At 44.5% G+C, this 20,631-nt stretch overlaps 1 protein-coding gene across 8 annotated transcripts in view; it reads left to right on the top strand.

The window, feature by feature from the left end:
• The window catches only part of ptprsa (protein tyrosine phosphatase receptor type Sa), a 165,375-nt gene that overhangs the window by 96,509 nt on the left and 48,235 nt on the right, over window positions 1-20,631 (top strand). For 4 of the 8 annotated variants that reach the window (XM_023843590.2, XM_023843587.2, XM_072700006.1 and 1 more), the window contains exons 7-11: window positions 6,869-6,979; window positions 8,832-8,843; window positions 16,589-16,858; window positions 17,620-18,201; window positions 18,483-18,619. In XM_023843590.2, coding sequence (XP_023699358.1) covers window positions 6,869-6,979; window positions 8,832-8,843; window positions 16,589-16,858; window positions 17,620-18,201; window positions 18,483-18,619 — 1,112 coding nt within the window. Of the gene's footprint in view, window positions 1-1,250; window positions 1,714-6,868; window positions 6,980-8,831; window positions 8,844-16,588; window positions 16,859-17,619; window positions 18,202-18,482; window positions 18,620-20,631 lie in introns of those variants that run through there. The other 4 variants (XM_023843591.2, XM_023843588.2, XM_023843589.2 and 1 more) reach the window with 2 other exon arrangements.

Below are 20,631 nucleotides of genomic sequence, written 5' to 3'. Positions count from 1 at the left end.
CTCATGGACGGCAGCTTCCCTAACCTCGTATCTCTAAGCCACTTCTTCTTGTCTCTTCTTTCATTGAGCACCGACTTCCATTATTACTCACTGGTTACCGCCCTTGTTTCACAAACCCTCTTTCTTAACCTTTAACCAATAATTAACCTAACCTCACCTAACCCTGACTAGCAACTTTAACCCTAACTACCTCACCTAACCTTAACTAGCAGCTTTAACCCTAACTAGTACCTAAACTCAGTCCAACAAACGATCTACTGCTGCCTTAAAAAGCTAACCAATTAACAGCCCTGATCTTTCCCCAATTTTTTTTTTTTGGCATAACCTTTAAAAAAAATAAAAATGAAAATAAAAGCCAGAATGTTTTGCCTGGTTCTTGAGAATTCTACAGCTAAGGACTTGTAAAAACTGATCTTCCAGCTGAAGGTAATTCAGTCAAGTGCATTTATTATAACTAGAAGCGACTGGTATTTGTACAGTCAAACGTGAGGACATCAAAGTCCCTTGTTACAAAGAATTAGAAAAAGATTTACTGTGATTTAATGTCACTGGAGTCATTCACTTAGAAAGACATCACTCTATTTTTGTAATGTGGCTGGAATTGATTTGAAACGGTTCTCAGATACAGACACGCAGGCAGGTAGGTTAGTTATCGTCTAGAACAATGCAGCCATATTTTAACAAGAGAGGCGAGAGATCTTAGCTTTTTTTATATTCCTCTATGCCTGGATAGTTTTTCATTTCTCTTTCTGCACAAAGGCCTTTGGGTAGGTGACACGGGAGGAGGAACAGAACGTGATCGAACAGCGCTGTAGATAATCAAAAAACTGGGCAAAACATCCTTTCCCCCACACTGACTGCCTTCTGATTGCTGGTGGACAAAGGAACAATCTCTATTTAATGCAATAGTAAAACCACGAGGAGCTGGTGTCCCCCCCCCTCTTTTCTCACAGAAAACAACACAAAATTGAAAGAAAAAAAATATAAATTTAATGCTTTTTAAAAATATTATGTGAGAGGAGATTAAATGTCATTAGACATTTTCCCAGAAAAACCTGCATTTTGAAACTGTGGACCACTTAGGGCAGTATTTCTCAAGCCGGTCCGCTGGGACTGCCAGACGGTCCACGTTTTTGCTCCCTCCCAGCTCCCGGTATGTGGACTGTCTGGCAGGGAGCTGGGAGGGAGCAAAAACATGGACCGTCTGTGGGTCCCAGAGGCCTGGCTTCAGTAACACTGAATTAGAAGAGTGTACTGCACTCCATCCCAGGTCTGCGCTCAAACTGCCCAGCAGACAGGCAGCTCCCTCCCCTGAGGGATGCGCAGAGAAGGTCATCAGACTGGATAAAGCTTTGCAACTTTATCAGTCACAATCACCTTTTAGTGCTCCTGTTATTCAAAGCAATGTCGCAACTAATAAAATGCCACCATTAAAACCCCAAACTCTCTTAATGTAGCATCTCATCCTGTCCTGAAATTATAATGTATATTACTACAAAAACAAGAAAATTGCCACTCCTGTTCCTTTGAAAAGCCAGCAGAGGACTTTAAATCCTAAGTAACAAGTCCCTTAATCATAGCAATAACAACGATTAACTATTAATAAATAAATGATTCCATATCCGAAAAACAGCTACTAATTCTAACATAAACCTTTAACTAAACTGTTCTGTTTTCCATTTATGTGTCTTGCAGAGGGTACGCCTATTCGAGGTAAGAAGATAACCAGAGTTGTGTGTTGTTCGATCACAGGTAACTGACCAATAGCTAACCTTAACAGCGCCGATCAGAATTACCTGCAGATGGTAAACGTTCTGGAAACATTTCACTTTGTTTTTCCCCTCTTTACAGACCATCTGACCCGTGTGCTCCATTCGTGCCGCCCTTGTGTTTCCTTTATTTATGTCCCCTCACCCTTTGTGTGTCGCCGTTTGATGTGTCCATCGAGTTCTGTGTGAATTTAACGCTCAGCGTGTGATTGGCTGAGCGGCCTCTTCCTCGGGGAAGGACGACGGTGTGATGCTGTTTGGTTTTGACCTTTGACCCGCGTAGCGATGTGGCCTCCTGTGGGTACCGTTCAGCCCCATGCTAACTCGATGCTTCCGAGCCCGAGGCTAAGGGTTTATCTATCAGGGCATGTTCTGTGCTCAGCAGCCGCGCGTGTATGTAGCAGCTGTGCAAATTCCCGCTCCAGTGTGGCACAGTCCCCCACAGTGAGGGGCGCATGAATTACACTTCGACTTCGCTGCACTGGCTCCAGTTTAATCGCAGTGGTCCCTTCTGAGATCTTTGTGCTGGCTGTGCAGAGACAGCACTGCCAGTCTGGCAGTCAAGGTATGAGAGATGAAATGAGGAAAAAAAGCAGTTACTGTAAATGGCTGTTTCCATGGGCGAAGGAAGGAAAATTTCTCTGTCATTTAAAAAAAAAATATATATATATATATATTTTTTTTATATATATATTTTTTTTTTTTAATTACTACTGTCTTAGACGACTGCTTTAAGTTTATATATTTATGTATGTATTTTTTTTGCAGAGGAAGGAGGTAGGTACGTTTCTTGTTATTGTCTAATACAGGGGTCACCAACAAGGTGCCCACGGGCACCAGGATGCCCCCCAGGACCACATGAGTCGCCCGCAGACCTGTTCTAAAAATAGCACAACTCACCAGTGAGCAGCGTCTACAATTTAATTTTATCCTGTTGCTATTCTCCTTTAATCACATTTGCATTTATATAGATTTGAAAATGAAAATATCTAAAAAAGCATTTAAAACATGTTTATTATACATGAAGTTTAGATAAGTTTAGGAGGGCGTTTCAAACTGGTAGCCCTTCGTATGGCTCAGTACCCGTGAAGTAGCTCTCAGTTTCAAAAAGGTTGGTGACCCCTGGGCTAATACATTAACCACGCCTGGCGGGGTTCAGAGAAAATGAATGACTGCACCTTAAAGCTGTTTAAACAGAGTTTTATTAACCAGAGGCTACATCCCACTGAAGATATAGTATTGTGTCCATCACGTTAGTATCATGGATTCTTTAAAATCAAACTCTTTCCAGTTTTACATCATTTCCTTTCTCAATCATCTCTCCAGAAATGTATTTCATAGGCCCAGTCAGTGAACAAAGTGTTCTCTTCATATCAAAGTGCACGTTTTCCCCTTCAGCCAACTGCATTACACTGTCGTAACAAGACCTGGCAAATCCATCATTGCTGATAAATAACCATGCATAGCTTCTGACCTCTACAGTCCAGAACAGGATCAGAGGTGCACAGAGGGGAACTTCCTGTCTGTGTGACGGTTCTGCTCCTGCAGGCGAAAGGAGAATGGTGTGAGGAAGGGAGGAGCAAGACGACGGCAGACGCCGTCACACATATTCCATAGCGTGAAGCTGGGGCTGATGCCACCATGAAGCACAGGCAGAAACTTTAGGGGTGTCTTAGCACCCATTTGTTTTGCGTCTGTGTGTGTTGCATGTGTCTCTGCGCACATTTACGTTTTGAACCCGTCTCTACGCCAACACTGCCTTTGGATACCCGTCACCAAGAAGTAAACAGTGTGCGATTACCTAGGAATCCATGTAGAGCCAGTCTGTGGGCTTCCTGCGCAGACGCTGGTGATTCTTACCCGAGCATTACAAGCCAGCAGATGGAAGCTGACATCCATCGAGTCGCGCCCCAGACCCCACGCTGCTCGGCCCGCATCTAGCGACCTTGGGGTGTCGTCAGAGCGTGCTTTTCTGACAGCGGAGAGGGCCACCAGACTGGTGAACTCTCGCCGCAGACCTCTCAAGGTCTTTGTTCTTAAACTTTCTGCTGCATCGACTCATCAACCTTGCATAAAGTTTGTGGCTAAAGGCCGCTGGCTGCTAAGGCTTCTGCTTTTGCCGTATGCAGATTAATTGTCTGAGTTGGGTGCATCGTTGTGGTGAGCAGGAAGGTATACAGAAATGGAGTAACCTGTTCCTTGCTGATCTGATCTACTGTGCATTTAATATGCATGTCATATTTGTTTGTATTATTTTATCGATAAAATATGAAGCTTTCGCCACCGGTCGTTGTAGGTGGAGGATGTGTTGTGACCTGGGTTAGAGGCTATTGTTGGGATTACCTACCGTCCTTCCCCCACGAAGACCACCCCACTCTGTGACAGGCTGCAGAGGCCGTATTCAGGGTCCCCCCCACCCAGTCCTTGTGGTGTCGTCCGGCTGCCTGACCTTGCTCTTGTTCCACGCCTCCCCACCTCGCTTCCACTGTGTAACGGGCCCTCGGACAACACAACTGAACGAGAAACGGGAACGAGGCCTTAGCTGCCAGGCAGTATGTCTCACACGCGCGGACCGGCCCAACTGGCTGCAGGTTATGGGGGGACCTTAAGGTCAGCTGGACAAAGTCATTGGGGAGGACAGAGCCTGCAGAGGCCATCGAGGAGACTGGCAGGGAGGCGGGGGCCTTGGTTAACACACTCCCTCCCCCTTTATCTCTGGGACAGTCTATATAAATCCTGTATAAATATTAAACTGCAAACATGCAAGCAGTGACCTAAAAGTGATTCACCTCTTCCAGTGATTCACCATTTTGTTAAATTAGAAGTTACTTTGAAGTGGAAGGTTTGAAACGACATGCGAAAGCTTGCAGCTTTCTTTTCCAAGATCAACCAACGTGACTCAGAAATCAAACACGTTTTGCACATTGAGGTTTTTAGTATTTAGTTTTACACATAGTGGTGTTTTCCATTTGAGCGTCTTAGTGTCGACTGAAAAAGCGCAGTTTCTGTGTTTGTACACTGCAATTTGGTAAAATGAGATTGAAGCAGGCCTGCAGAAATGAGAGGAGCAGTGATAGGCAGAACATCTCATGGCTTATAAAGCCATCATGAGAAACTCTGCATCTTCCCTTCTCTCCTATCCCTGAACCCCAATGCCTCATATTTTTGTATAACGACACCATATGAAAATGAACCGAACTGAACTGATCTGAAATGTTGAAGTTAAGACATCACACTTATTGCAGGGTTCTGTTACAGAGAGCAAAACGAAATAAACACATCTGAGAGGATACAAAGAATGTTTCCCAGTAGATGAGAGAGAGGGAGAGAAACAGATTTTGTGTATGTAATTCTGCCCTGATAAAATATGGGCACAAACATGCAAAGTAAAACAGGACAGAAGGGAGACAGCAGCTTCTATTATAGCCTTGATATTTTTCCGGGAGGTTGCAGTGACCTGCTGGAAGTCACTGGGAAAAAATACAATCTAAGCTGGACCAACAGCAGTATGAGTCTCCCATCGGCGATACTGTCCGCGTGCATCTCGGGCTGTAAATAACGGCTCTGCGCGCAGAGGGTGAAGCTAAGGGATCCGCCGCATGGCAGCTCGGTGCGGGAAGGCCGCGGGGATTGGGGTGTCCGGGCTGCAGGCTTCCGAGGGGCTCCCTGTCGATACGGGAGGCGGACCGATGGGCGACAGCCTACCGACACGCCCTGACTGGACAGTAATGAGAGCAGGCAGCTTGTTTGTCAGAAAGATACAGGCAGCAATCTGTCAGCTGCCCAGGTGCGGCGGAAACCCTAATTATATTATCATGGAGTCCGAGCGTGGCTCAGTAATGAGCATTGCTCCCTCTGTGTGTCTCTTCATCACGCTGGTTCGTGGGGTGGACCCACCCAGCCACACACACACACACACACACACACCCACCTGGTCACACACACACACTCACGCATGTTTGCATCCATATCTTTGTGGGGACTCTCCATTAATTTCTATGGGATAAACCCTAATTCCAACATGACAGCCTAACCCCTACCCAGCCCTTACCCTAACCATAACTGACTAAACAAAATACAAGTGATATTCACCTTATAGTAAAATGCCCCAAGGCAGTGAAGTAATACATATGAAATATTACAATGACCAAGAGCAGAGTTCAACATCTCAAAAATTTCTCAAATTTTAGACTCTTCTAAACAGCCTCCTGTTGCTTTGATCACAGCACTGCAGGTGTTCTTTCAACCACCGTCCAGATGTAGCCGTCTGGAACGCTTCTCCAATGGTCCTGAAGGAGTTTCCAGAAGTTCAGGGCACAAGTTGCCCACCATGCTCTCACATTTCAATCCAACTCATTCCAAAGCAGCTCTGTAGGGTTTAGGTTGGGGGGTTTGTGGGGGTAGGTAATTTGTCACAGCACTCCATCTCTTTTCTTGTTCACAAGATAATATAACACTTGCATAACCTGGAGGTGTGCTTAAGGTTGTTATGATCTTCAATCGGTGTTTTCAGTAGGTGTGTCCAGACTTTTGACTGGTTCTGTATGTGTTTTTTTTTTCTGGCAAGTTTAGAATAGATTATTTCTGAAGCAGTCGAATGAAGCCCCAGGCAGCAGGCGGATTTGCCTTCACCAGGCACCCGTCATACTTCTGAGAAGCGCGTTTGTCGCCTGAATAATGCATTAGCATGTCCGCGTCTCCCTGCCTCTTCCCAAACAGCCGTGCGTCCGCCAGTATCTGACATCCACATATCTCAATGGAACTCACCCGCTCTTGTGTAGAACGAAGCACCTTTTCCCGTTCGCTTTTAAACGGGAAGTGAGCTGAAGCTGAGTTACTTCACTTGTCTTCGCTTTACGTACCTCGCTGCTGTATTCGCAAGAATTTCCCCCTGGGATCAATGAAATTTATCTCATCTTGTCTTATCTTAAGGGTTTGACTGAAAAACTGGGTCTCACAGCTTACGAATGGAAAGACTGCAGTTAATTTCAAGGCTTCTACTTGAATAATCTTTCTTCTTGTTCCCTCCCTGCTTCCCCTGTGTCTCACTTACTGTCCTGTTTGTCTCCGTCTGTCTCTATGTCTGCTCTTCCCACCAGGTGCCCTCCAGATAGAGAACAGCGAGGAGACAGACCAGGGGAAGTACGAGTGTGTGGCGTCTAATGTGGAAGGCGTCCGCTACTCTTCCCCAGCTAACCTATACGTGCGAGGTAGGGAGTCACATGGCCCAGGGGGGTCAAGCTGACGTAGCGCTCGCCCGGGGGGGGTGTTAGCGGTCCCAAGGCCCTGTTGCTGGCCCCGCAGCAGCTACCCACGTGTCTGATGCATTAACTTGTCGCTCAGCTTCCCCAAGGACCCTGTTTCCTATTTAAACCCTGGACGTTGATGTCTGTGCGCAACTTAAACTCACTCCCGTAATATTATCAAACGGTGATGTTATTAGTTTTTAGCTTCCTCTGTCTGCAGTCGTAACTAACCTTCCAAAAAAAAATATCGATAAGATGATTCCAAAAAGTTAGTTTGTAGCTACAGAGAAAATGTGTAAAATTGTTTATGTTAAAAATAAAGTATTTTTGCATACTTAATACAAAAAAATTAAGCTATATGAAGTATAGTGAAATATGATTAATGTGATCTTATATATGCATGAAGTTTTTTTCAAGTGGTACAGGATGTCCTGAAGGAAAGAGTTAGGTGAAATTTACACAGTATGGGGAATAAAATAAGCTGTGCTAAGAAAAGTGAAATTCAGGCTTCCGCAGTTGTTTGTGTGAATTGAAGCATTTTTCCAGTTCTGCTTGATGACGGTAAGGTTACGGTAAGTCAGGCTGGGATTGCCCTGCACAAGGCATGCCGCCCTCTCAGAAGCTCCACTACAGACCCTATAAAGTGTTTAACAAAGAAGGGCCTGGGAATTGTGCACCTCTTCACTAATTGTTTATTAATAAAATTTTATCCATAAGTATTGAATTCAGAGATTAATTTGTAATTACTAAAAATATGTAAAAAAATATGTTTCCTTATAGATAATTATGTATACACCAGAATACTTATTAATTAAATATACAGTGTGCATACTAAAAGCATGCAATGCCCTGTTTAGTGTAACAAATTCTTCCACAGTAAATCCTGGCTGTATTCATTTGTAGTGAGTTTGCAAAGTGAAATATATGACACAAAGTAGCAGAACAGTTTATTGAGCAACCTCGCCTAGAATGGGTGGCTGCCATTGCTTTGTGTTTCTAGAAACTGGAGACATAGAAAGACATAATGTCTCCATAGTAACAGCTGCAGACACTTTATGGGCTCAAACAGTTTTTAACGTTCAGTCAGTAACCACGAATTAACAAAGAAAAATCGCACTGCACCATCCATAGCGATTAAATAATAACGGCTAAATAAGGGTTAATACCATACTGTTGGTTAAATGCCTGTGTTTTTCTAATTATTTTATTACATTTTAACACAAAACGAAGAAGAAATGTTAAGTTACATTTGAAATTAGCAGCTGCAGTGTAAGCCAGTTGGCATCGAGCTGATTTCATCGCTGTGGTGTCTTCGGATATCTTACGTTTCGGACTGTGTGCTGCCAGAATGCTCAAAGATTTTTCCAGCATCTTGAACTGCAGCTGCTAATTTTAACATAAAATTGTGATGTTTGTATTGGCTGATTTGTTGATTTGTTAGGTTAATTTTGTTGGTTTGCTTTCGTTCTTTATGTTTTTCTTTCTATACTCAAAACAAACGGGTCACCATGGGCAGTCTCCAGGTGGCTCAGACCTTCTGTCTCCTTACGTTCTCCAGCTTGGTTTTGCCGTTGTTGCTGCCGACTTTAGCGAGTGGCGACATGGCTGTTGAGATCAGTTTGATTTCTAGGTGAGAGTAGAAGAACTTTTCTGAAAGAAGGTTGTTATTGATATCAAAGAAAGACAAAGACAAACAAAACAGGAAATGTAGCAGCTCAACCCTTGAGGTGGCCTTTTTTACTCTCTCTGTGTTTCCCCTATTTTTCTCTTTTCCTCATGTCATTGTGTTCTGCATCAACCCCTTTACATCCCTCAGAGCTTCGAGAAGGTTGGTGTGTTTTTTCTTTTTCACTTTTTTTACCCACATAAAAAAAAAAATGTGAAAAATTTTTAGTGTATCTATTGCAAAGCTAAATTTAAATAAACGAAACAAAAAAACGACAAACATGCTAAATATTATGACAGAGAAATGATCTGTGATGATTTTTACAAAATATTATCCAGTAAAATGATTTTAAAAAACCCGCTGGGCTCGGGTTGTGAATTTACTTTGAGTCTGCATTGTGGGGCCTTTTCTCGTTTGCATCCGTTGGTATTGCTTCAGCTTAGAATGCTAATCGGCGCATGTTGTTATGGAAACCCAGCACTTTGAAATGGGGCCTGATGCATGATGGGAGAATGTAACTGTCCTTGCATGCCTGAACAGCCCTTCTGGGCGTTGTCTCTTCCCTGCACTCCTCCTGTTTTGTTGATCACTTCTGCTATGGATTGTTATACCCGCTCGTTGTGTATTGAATGTCATGCCAACTGAATTGCTATGCTATGGTGCTTGTGTTTATTTATTTATTTGTTGCTTTTGGTTTTGTTTTTGTATTCTTGACTGCTTTTAGCTAGACTGTTGGACATGCTGCTTGTTCCCCCTCACTCTACTTTCCAGTTGCACTGGGGCTTTTTATGTGGTAAACAGCGTAACAGCATTCCGTCGACGAGCAGTCAGTGTTCCTGTCTCCGCAGTTCATCTCTTGAGTACGACCTCTTTAGGCTGGTCCTGGTCATGATTTCACAGACCTCTTTAGGCTGGTCCTGGTCATGATTTCACAGACCTCTTTAGGCTGGTCCTGGTCATGATTTCACAGACCTCTTTAGGCTGGTCCTGGTCATGATTTCACAGACCTCTTTAGGCTGGTCCTGGTCATGATTTCACAGACCTCTTTAGGCTGGTCCTGGTCAAGTTTTCACAGACCTCTTTAGGCTGGTCCTGGTCATGATTTCACAGACCTCTTTAGGCTGGTCCTGGTCATGATTTCACAGACCTCTTTAGGCTGGTCCTGATTTCACAGACCTCTTTAGGCTGGTCCTGATTTCACAGACCTCTTTAGGCTGGTCCTGATTTCACAGACCTCTTTAGGCTGGTCCTGGTCATGATTTCACAGACCTCTTTAGGCTGGTCCTGATTTCACAGACCTCTTTAGGCTGGTCCTGATTTCACAGACCTCTCAGGCCGTTTTGCACAGCCATGTGGATCAGTAGTAGACACGACTCCCGCGTCACAAGTCGCCAAAGTATAGCAGGAACTCTCATGCCACGTCACGTTATTTGGGCTTGGCGTACCTTACCACTAAGTACACAGTCCTGCTTAGTTATCCAATTAGCCTCTTTATGACAATGTCCAACTGAATTGATTTCAGATTGATTCATATCTGGGCTATAGAACAAAAACAAACAGACCAAAATATTCAAAATTGTGCCAAATAATTCAATTCCAAAATTGTTTCCACTGCTGCAAAGGTACCAAATTAACTGGCACCTAAGTTCAGGCCAGAGACCAATGACACACAATCCGAGTTTTAACACCCTATTGTGTGCATGCTGTTACCAAGGGCATATAAAGCGATACCGTCTGTGGCCACTGGATTTTATAAGTCAGATTTTAACTGGAATCACAAGCTCTACACTTCTTGCGTCAGTAACTGCAGTAGGCTTGACTATAAATTTTACTGCCATATTTATGAATACATTACATGGCTTTTGGGCTCAGGCTGGTACAGAGCCAGTAATTACAGCCCACTTGTCTTGATTTTCATTTGGTTTAAATGAATGTCCTTCTGGCTCAGCATCATGCTGGGCTCTTATCTGAAGCGTGTGGATGGAGCAGTGCGGGCGGCCCCCCCCCCAGCTGTGTGAAAACATGTCCAGTATCACATATTGATCCGGATGAGGCAAAACAGGGAGGTGGTCAATAGTTCAAGAAGACTGTCATCTCTCGGTAAACGAGCATTAGCACAGAGAGGAAGTGTCAAGAGAGCTAACAAGAAGGAATCGGGCCTCTCCTTGTAAGGGTGCACATCACAGAGGACTCGGCCCTGGGGGTCCAGTGCCGACACGCTGGGACTTGTAATCGGGTCCATCGCAGTGACTGCTGAGTCCCTTCTTGACCTGCTGATACAAAAGCCCCAAAAGACATGAAGAGGCAGCTGATGGCGATGGCAGCTCCACGGTGATGTCACAGCAAACACGCGCAGCCGTGCGCCACTAAACGATCCGGCCCCCGGCCACACAGGCCGGAATCGCTGATGCGGCCGCCCGTTGCGGCGTGTCGTTAAGATTACACAGGAGCTTTGCTTTTGCTCCCGCTCGCAGAAAAGACAGTGCTACTTTCAGAAGGAAAAAGAAACATTGTAGCTAATATCCAGCAGCTGCGCACTTTGAGACCCAGCTGTCGCAGACTTCGGCCATTTCTCGCAATGTTTTTTTTCCTGCCCATTTGTAGCTAAAGTTAAGTTATTAGCTCCGGTAATTCCGTTGCCTCTTTAAGTTACATTTATTTTTTATTTTTTTTTCTGAAACCTGGGCTATAAAAACTGATTTTAATAATTTACATAAAGAAACGATTTCAGTAGTCGTTTCACAGCAGCCGGATGTACCTTTGCCTACCTTATAAAAGCGAAGTCCTATGAAGCCCAGTATTTTTTGAAGAGAGGACTTTCTAGACAGGTTGAAGATAATTTTTTTTAAAAAAACATGACCACCTCTCGTGACCGCTGCTCGTGAGTTTTCACAGAGCATTCGTTATCCTTGATCAGCCGCACAGATACTTCATATTTTTAGAATCCTGATCTATCGATGTGTCGACAGGGGAATGCTGTGCTGTAGACTCTGGGGTGTTGGCCCTCCATATAGGTTTTTCCGCCGTCCTTTGCATTTAGTCGCATGCGCTGCCATGTGTTCATGTGTCGAGTTGGGAATGAAAGCTAGATTACACCTCTCTCCCCCCTGCCGATCAAAACGGAGGCTGAAATCCAATATTAACTTGGAGGTCTGGGACTTCGGAAGCCCCCACGAGGGCCAAGCTAAATATGTGTTTCTTCTGAAATTTTAATCCCAGTCTGGAAAAGACAGCAATTAATCTGGAGCACACCTAAACCCAACCAAAATCTATTGATCCCATTTAATCGCACTCACTGCCAGACGAAGAACAGAATGTACCAGGATACGTAACTGAAAATAACACAAGTGTGTGCTTCATAGCTGAACATGTAAAGCAGAGGGGATTTACTTTGGCGATAAGGATGTAGCTATATGATTCATTTGATACAAACTCAGTTGTATATACTGAGTCCAGCTCTGGAATGTTCCTTTGTAAGAATCTCCATTATCCCCTCTGAATTCCCCTCTGAGGGTGGCGTTAATCGCCACAGCACAGGTCTGTCTGACGTTCGCCGCCCCTCTGGGTTCTGTGACCATAGTCTGTGCCTTGCACTTCCCATACTAAACGCGTCCTGTGTCCCCTGGTCAGACTCCAGGAGGGGTGTAATCCTAGCTTCAATGTGACACTAAAAGGCTGCAAATTATCCCAGCATCTTCCCTCATTTTGGAGCAGGTCAGGCTTGCTTGACTGTTCCCACCAAAATGGCCAGTAATGTCTGCCTGCCGACCTCTGTTATGGCATGTATTTGTGCACCTGTAGCACTGGTGGAATACTCTCTTGACTGCTATGCGAGACGTCACTTCACACTTTTCAGTTGTCCCTCTCTCCACACCGGGGCTTGAAATATTGAGATGTATGGGACCCCCCCTAAGCGTTTGCGATACCCCCTCTTATCTGGGACCCCCCCCCCCCCCAGGCTCCTGGTCTATGTGAATGAGGTCCTTGTCCATTGAATTGGATTAGGCTTTGTTTGGTTCTCTGGACAAGAATTATCTCCCATTGTCCTACACCACATCAAACTGGGCCATATTATGAAAGTCTAATAAAGCATTCATACACAGCACTCGTACTGTACTTTAACTTTGGTTAATAGATGACAATGGACACTTCTTCCATTACATACACCAGAGAATAACAGGGATGTAATGTAATGAATAACTGTAGATGTCATGTAGCATATTGTCTACACATAAACACAAGTAGCTATGACCGTAAGTTCATAAAATCAAGAATTTATCAAGGCAAAGAGATGCTTTGATAGATGCTTCTATTGGAACTGCGCCTAAGCATTGCTTTTTATTATTATGTTGTAATAAATATGATTTTACTTTGTTTATTTTAGATAGTCAATCAGGACCTCTGTGATGTGCATCTTCTGCCATGATAGTGTGAAATTATTAATATCTGAAATGATATAGTTATAATAAAGAGAAATTATGACCATAGAGACGGACCTGCCATCCATGTAATCGGCATTGTTGCCAACTCTCCATGCTAAGAATTCCTTGTGGTCTGAAAACATTGAGTAGGGTTTGAGCTGAATCAGGGCTATAATTAACCATAAACAGGACCCGACCCAGCAGAACCCATTATCCTAGATATTCAAAGGCTAATGGTGTGAAATTAGTAATATCTCAAATAATAATGTTACAATAAGGGGAATAATGGCCAAAGTGATGGACCTACCATCCATGTAATAGCCACTCTATATTTGAAGTTCTGTGTCTATTTCTGGGTCCTGAAAATGCTGAATAGCATGTGAAGTGAAGCCCAGGTTTGTTCAGACAGCCCGCAAACGCAGGTTTTCAGAGGGGAAAGGCAGCGCTGCCTTGCGCTAACCTCATTCACACAGCCGCTGCCGCCACCAGCCCCCCAGCAGAGCTGCCTGCCCAGAGCTCACAAGCCACACTGACTCTCCTAGGGCACCCGGCGTCCTGAGCTCAGTCTTTGTGGGTCAGCGTGGGGGCAGCATGTTGCCCCGTGTTCTTCTGTGTGCTGATGTGATCTACAGAAGCTCTCGTTCTCTGTGCTGTGACGTTGTCTGTGCCGTGCAGATGGACCTCTGCTGTGGCTTCTGTGTTATTTACGTGTCGGTTTTCCTCCGACGTCGCTGGTGTCGCACCCGGGAATGGCATGCTGGGATTGGCTGTGGTGACATGCTGTGACTGTAGCGGGACTCCGGTTTGCGGCCTTGGCGGATGGCCGGGTGTGCTCCTTACTCCTGTCACCCCGTGCGCCGGCCTTCATCCTGCATGTCCTTGTGAGGAATGGGTTGGCCTCTTCACCTCGCCAAAAAAAAAAAAAACTATTTAAGAAAAATTATTAGAATAATCCACATATGCTTATGTTTTGAGACTGCCTGACTTGCAGTTTTTTTTCAACAGTTTAATTTTCTGATTATGTATTATATTATGTAGTATTATTTTGCATAAATATTTGGAAAAGCTCTAGTAGCATATATTGTGTTGCGGTTCTGTGGACAAAGCCTGCACGCGGGATGTATATTTAAAGCAAAGATAGTGAGGTATCACCAAGTACCCGCTTAGTGTCTCCTAGCAAGCAAAATGGTGAAAAAAATGCCATAGCTCAAGTGCAGTTTCCTTAAAATGCATAGCTGAAAAAGCTCTTCGTTCCTATGCTGATAAAATTAATCCATAAAAGCCGTAACACCTTGGTTACTCAAAATAAAACAAAACCACAGAATCAATCATTTTAAGAGGTTACTAACTGAGATCATAGACAGAAAGAAATGTGCTGTTCATCACAAAGTAAAGAGAGGGACTTTAGAATGGTATACGGGTCTTAATGCTACAGTAGCAGCTCGCTTCTTCTGCAAAGCATATGCTGATATTAAGCAGGGCTCGGTATTCTGTGTCTTGGGTGCGGATCTCATCCTCCTGCTCCCATCTTTTGATCTTTTACCAATATGAGACAAACATTTGGGGGAGTTTGAATCTTGGATTTCAAGCCTCGATGTGTGAGACCCAAACCCACTGAGAACCATCCTCTTCTCTTTAGTTTGACTGGAATCACGAGGTCCTAACCCTGTCTCCCTGACCCCCGCCGGGCATGTCCTCCCCCTGTGCCCCTGACCCGTGTCTCCTCACACGTGGTATTCGTTCGTCTGTCCTTGTGCTCCATCCCGCTGTCTTGCTGCTTGGATTTTGCTGTGCCTGTGTGTCCCTGTCCTTATGTGGTGTCTGTCTTCACATTCTGTCTGTCTGTTTATCTGTCTGTCTGTCTCTAATCCCAACTTCGTTCCTCCTCCACACCTCAATCCTCTTTCCCTTTCCATTTGATTCCTTTTACGTCTGCATGATAAATTTCTATCTTCATGCCTTTTCTTTCATACCCTTCCTCTGTTTTGTTTACTAAGACTCTACACTGCCCTATTTCATCCTAAACGGTGCATAGTCAAGGTACATGGTTAATGGTCTTAAGCTCCACCATTAAGTTCACACATGTCGACAGCCAGCAGTGACGTGCCACTGGCTGGTCTCTGACTAAGGGAAATAACAAATGCAGGGGATCCATAACGGGTCCAGTGAACCATGTCCCAAAGCTGGAGCCTTCCATCCCACCTGATTACCCCCACCCGAGCTTTTTCCTCTCCACCCATCTTCACTCCTACCATTCAGAAAGCTCCATCAACGTCTCTGGAACGGAGATGCAAAATCTTGACCTTTATAATCTGACATGAACCTCTGGCTTCACCCACTCTCATTGTCCTTGCTGTTTTTCTAAATTCTCGATGTATTTGGTTTACCACATGCTACCTAATGAGTACTGCTAAGAGCACCCATCCCCAAAACAGTACATGCCTCTATGTGTATCAATTTTGTCTTATTTCTTCCCAGAGTGTAATGTGACAGTGTGGTCCTGTCACATGAGGTCAAATAGGCTGGAATGAAAATAAGTAAAAAAAAATAAAAAAAAAAAAACAGTTTACACAGCACTGGTTTGGCTTCCCATCCCTCTTCTTCCCAAACCTCCTCTTTCCTCTCACACTCTCTCACTCCTACCTCTCAAATTTCACTTTCCTCCTCCAGTCTTCTTCATCCAGGCATGCAAGTGATCCCTCAGTTATATCCCTCTATGCATTTTACCTCCGTTTATATCTGATTTCATTTTTATCATTTACTTCTTTATTTACTTCGACCTATTATGCATGCTGTCTGTGAAACTGATAGCTGCATCTATCAATGGAACCGTGTCAGATCTCAAAAAGGCTTTGTCCAGTTGATCTACCTGAATCACAAAAATCGCATTAAAGTTTCTCATCTTTAGTGAGGGCTGAAAGGCAGAACCTGCTTGTCTACTACAGCAAAGTACAGTAGCGTACACTTAAGGAAAACACAGCATCAGTTTCTGAGTCGTTATTTAGGGCCTGACAAGGCCTGGTGCAAGCTGTTTTCTAGTTGCATGTGACTTCAGTGTGAGTGTATATTGCTTTGAAGATCTTGTTGTTGTGTAGATGTGTGTGATCGTCATATTACAGAGATGGTAGCCCCTACTGTTTATTCTATGAGCAAGGCTACATACAGCATTAGGTCCCTCACTAATTAGCTAGATACATTGAAAGGATGAGAAACTGATAATAGATTTTTGTGTTTTTTTTAAATGTGCTGTGATGGGTCGAATTTTGGTCAGTGGATCCTTGTTGCCATGAATGGTTGCTTTAATGTCAATATATATTGTTGGTGAAACAGTTCTGCTAGTTTTAGTTTTCATAGTTATTTAATTTTACTTTTGAATCCTTGATTGTATTTTAGTTTGCTCTTTTCTTTCTTGGACAAGGATTCCACACGAAGGCGGGCGTATTTTCATGAACGTGTTGTTACCTCTCTCTGTTTGCTTTCCAACAGTTCGCCGCGTCCCTCCCCGCTTCTCAATCCTGCCCACCAGCCACGAGATCATGCCGGGCGGCAGCGTCAACATCACCTGCGTGGCGGTGGGCTCGCCCATGCCCTACGTCAAGTGGATGCTCAACTCCGAAGACCTCACCCCGGAGGACGAGATGCCGGTGGGCCGCAACGTGCTGGAGCTCAACAGCGTGCGCGAGTCGGCCAACTACACCTGCGTGGCCATGAGCAGTCTGGGCATCATCGAGGCTGTGGCCCAGATCATTGTCAAGTGTAAGACTGCCTGCCGGCGTCTCTGTTAGCCGTCTGTGCACCCGGGACTCTCAGAATGCTCTCGCTTCAAGGTCACAAAGATCGTAAACAGCTGAAAGCAAGGAGTACTGTCTAGTGCCCAAATGGACTGAATTTGGCCTGTGCCCATTTTAAAGCATTGCTGGGGTGTAAGAACACAAGAACATAAGAAATTTACAAACGAGAGGAGGCCATTCGGCCCATCAAGCTCGTTTGGGGAGAACTTAACTAATAGCTCAGAGTTGTTAAAATCTCATCTAGCTCTGATTTAAAGGAACCCAGGGTTTTAGCTTCCACTACACTAGCAGGAAGACTATTCCATACTCTAACTACACGCTGTGTAAAGAAGTGCTTCCTCAAATTTGTTTTAAAATGTTCTCCCGCTAATTTCCACTTATGGCCACGAGTTGTAGTATGTCTTACATTAATGCGATTATTCCATTATCCACTATCCGGGTTTACTGTGGATGGCACACATACACATGCACACAAATTTGCTTGCAGAGTCATACCAAGTCATGTCACCCAGTCATGTGACTCTTTTAAATTTTGGTGGGAACTAAAAATAAAGTAAGAAGAACCCTTGCAGGCACAGATACAAACATAGAGAGACAGTGTTGGGGTCATATTCAGATGCAGTAATATTAGCTGCTGAGCCCCCAATGCACCAGTCGTCCATTATCTGCTGTAACACGTTAAGCAGTATTCATTCATTTTGGTCCCTGCTCTGCCTTTCCGGTCAGCCCTACCTAAACCACCGGGGACACCCGTCGTGACAGAAACCACGGCCACCAGTGTAACCATCACCTGGGACTCGGGCAACCCAGACCCCGTCTCCTACTACATCATCCAGTACCGTGCCAAGTCCCCGGACAGCAAGTTCGAGGTCATGGATGGGATCACCACCACCCGCTATAGCATCGGTGGGCTCTACCCCAACACTGAGTACGAGATCCGGGTATCTGCCTTCAACACCATTGGCCAGGGGCCACCTAGCGAGCCCGTCGAGGCTCGGACAGGGGAACAAGCACCCGCAAGCCCACCCCGCAACATCCAGGCAAGGATCATCTCCCAGAACACCATGATGGTGGAATGGGAGGAGCCTGAGGAGCCCAACGGGCACATCAAGGGGTACCGTGTCTACTACACCATGGACCCCAGTCAACCCATGAACCAGTGGCAGATCCACAATGTGCAGGTCAGCAGGATGACCACCATTCAGAGCCTCACTCCATCTGAAACCTACACCATCCGCGTGCTAGCCTTTACCTCAGTGGGCGATGGGCCCTTCTCAGACCCCATACACGTCAAAGTTCTGGAGGGAGGTAAGTCAATTCAGTTCTGTTCAATTTTATTTGTATATCGCATTTTCGCATTTCGTTGTCTCAGAGCGCTTCACGTTCTCCCTGCCCAAAGCCAGTACGTGCAGGTTGCCTGGTCGATGTCCTTCATGGTTATTTTAAAACAGGGTGACAGTGTTTACTCATTTGACAGGAGTTGAAAAAAATTAGACCACTTGTCCTTCAGGCGATATTTAAGCTTTAGAAGCTTTTATTAATTTTTTTCATTGCCCGCTTCTTGGTGTCTTGCATGTGATTGGTTGTAGTGCCGGGGCAGCCAGCCAAGTTCCAGGTGGGCACCGTGTCTGACACCAGCATTGAGCTGACCTGGGAGCCTGCCTACGACAAGGAGGGCATCGTAAGCTACGAGCTGCGGCACCGGGAGGGCAGCGCGGGCACTCAGGTACAAACGCTCTACCTTCTACACTCTCTGCACAGTAACTGCATGTATCTGGGACCCCAACACACACACACACACAGTCCTCAAATTTAGTCACAGAATGAAATGGTATGGCACTAAATTACCCCTGAAATGAGTGTGACGATGAAAATGCCATGAGGAAGCCTGCAGACCAGGAGAGAAGATGGGACATTCTGCAGAAGTGCCCTCTATATTATGGGCACCAGGAGTCCACATTTACTAGATGGTGATAGCTAATAATAAAATTATGTCTGAGATGTACTGTCAGGTTAAATTTATGCATTTTAATTTTAACCGCCTAGATTTAATAGTCAGATACAGGGTATGGCCATTCAGAAAAATCTATCAAATCGACTGGACAGTCCGGATATCAGACCACTAACATTGATAAGGAAAAAAAGATAAATGCTTTATTTGTCATTCGCACAAACACGCCGTGACTGTTCTGCCGCAGCCCGGACCGGCAACCTTCCCCTCACGCGCACAGAGACTCAGCCCACAGAGCCACTCACCCCCCCCGACGTGAGAAATACACACAATGTTTTTAAATGTTTTTTTATGGGACTGAATGTGAGTTAAGGGTCGCCCCCGAGCTCGAACGGGGGGCATGTCCTCGGTCTTCGTTACCCTTTTGAGACGTGAATTGCAAACTGCATAGTTCATGGTCTAATTTTTTGTAAGGCATCATTGTTTTGGAATCTGCAAACTGAAAATGATCTTTCCTATGTAATAATAATTGAATTAATGAGTCTGGCCGTTGTCCCCTGACTTCTCTCATTATCAGGGTATATTTTTTCCAAATGAATGCCACCGACCGGAAGGTTCTTGGTCAGTCACACCCCGCTCTGTAAACTCTGGACCCTGGAGTGTGTGAAAATCTCAGAAAGATGGCGGTTTTCTTAGAGGCTGTAACCACCATGTCTGGCATCAACAATCACACCAAATTCAAAATCATTGAGATTATGCCATTGACACTGAAATTCTTTGCAAAACTCCAACTAAACTTCTCAGCCCTGTCTTTATGTATGCAGTTACAGCTGCATTGGGTACAAGCTTGAGTACCCAATAAACTGGTAGGTATATAGTGTTTGACTACCATAATGAAGATGTTCATGAATGTTCATCAAACTGGAATAATGTTTATCAGAATGTTGTGACAGTTCTAATCCGCCGAGTGCTTGTCTTTGATTAAGATGTATTAGGTAGAATCTATATTGTGAATATTACATTTAACCAAAATGCTTGAATCTTTTGAAAAAAAAGCCAACAGCAAGTAAAGATACAGAACCTGAGGGGGATTGGAGGGCAGGGTAACCGGAGGGCAGGGTAACCGGATCAGCTACCCCACCGGACCTGGGCCCCACCGCCAGCGAGGGCCCCCCTTCGCCTGCAAATCTCATATATATGTAAAACATTGCTGAGAACTAAGACACTGATATCATATATACTACACAAGCTTTTCACATGCTACTCTTATGTCTCTCATTTTTAAGTATACAATCTCATTATGGTGGGACTCACAAAAATATTTGGTGTGATACTTAAAACAATTTTGAAACGGAATAGTTTGCAATGATTTGTAGTCAAACTATGTTGTCCAGGTGTGTATTTAATGAAAAAAGCATGTTTGTGGAACTGCTGCAGTGCATGATGGGTATGGTATTTGGAAGCTAATTAAATTTCATCATCTGCAACTCCTGCAACTGGCATAAGCAGGCCCTAGGTGTGAATTTGGAAAGGGGGGGGGGGGCATGGTCCATTTTTCACCCCAGGGCCCAATGTACAGTGGTTTCGTCACTGTACAGAACTGAGCTGCCCTCAAACACTGGTGTGACTGCTCTGTAAATACATAATAAATAAGATTATAAAAAACATCAATACACAAACAAAATCTTATATCCGATGAAATTTTTTCCTTTGTTTATAACCTTTTTTTGGGCAGTGGTGGCTTAACAGTTAGGGAAGCACACTTGGAATTGAAAGATTGCTGGTTC

The sequence above is a fragment of the Paramormyrops kingsleyae genome, chromosome 15 (assembly GCF_048594095.1).
Source record: "Paramormyrops kingsleyae isolate MSU_618 chromosome 15, PKINGS_0.4, whole genome shotgun sequence".
Lineage (NCBI taxonomy): Eukaryota > Metazoa > Chordata > Actinopteri > Osteoglossiformes > Mormyridae > Paramormyrops > Paramormyrops kingsleyae.
The sequence above is the reverse complement of the archived record's forward strand: the minus strand, read 5'-3'. Positions and strand labels throughout refer to the sequence as shown.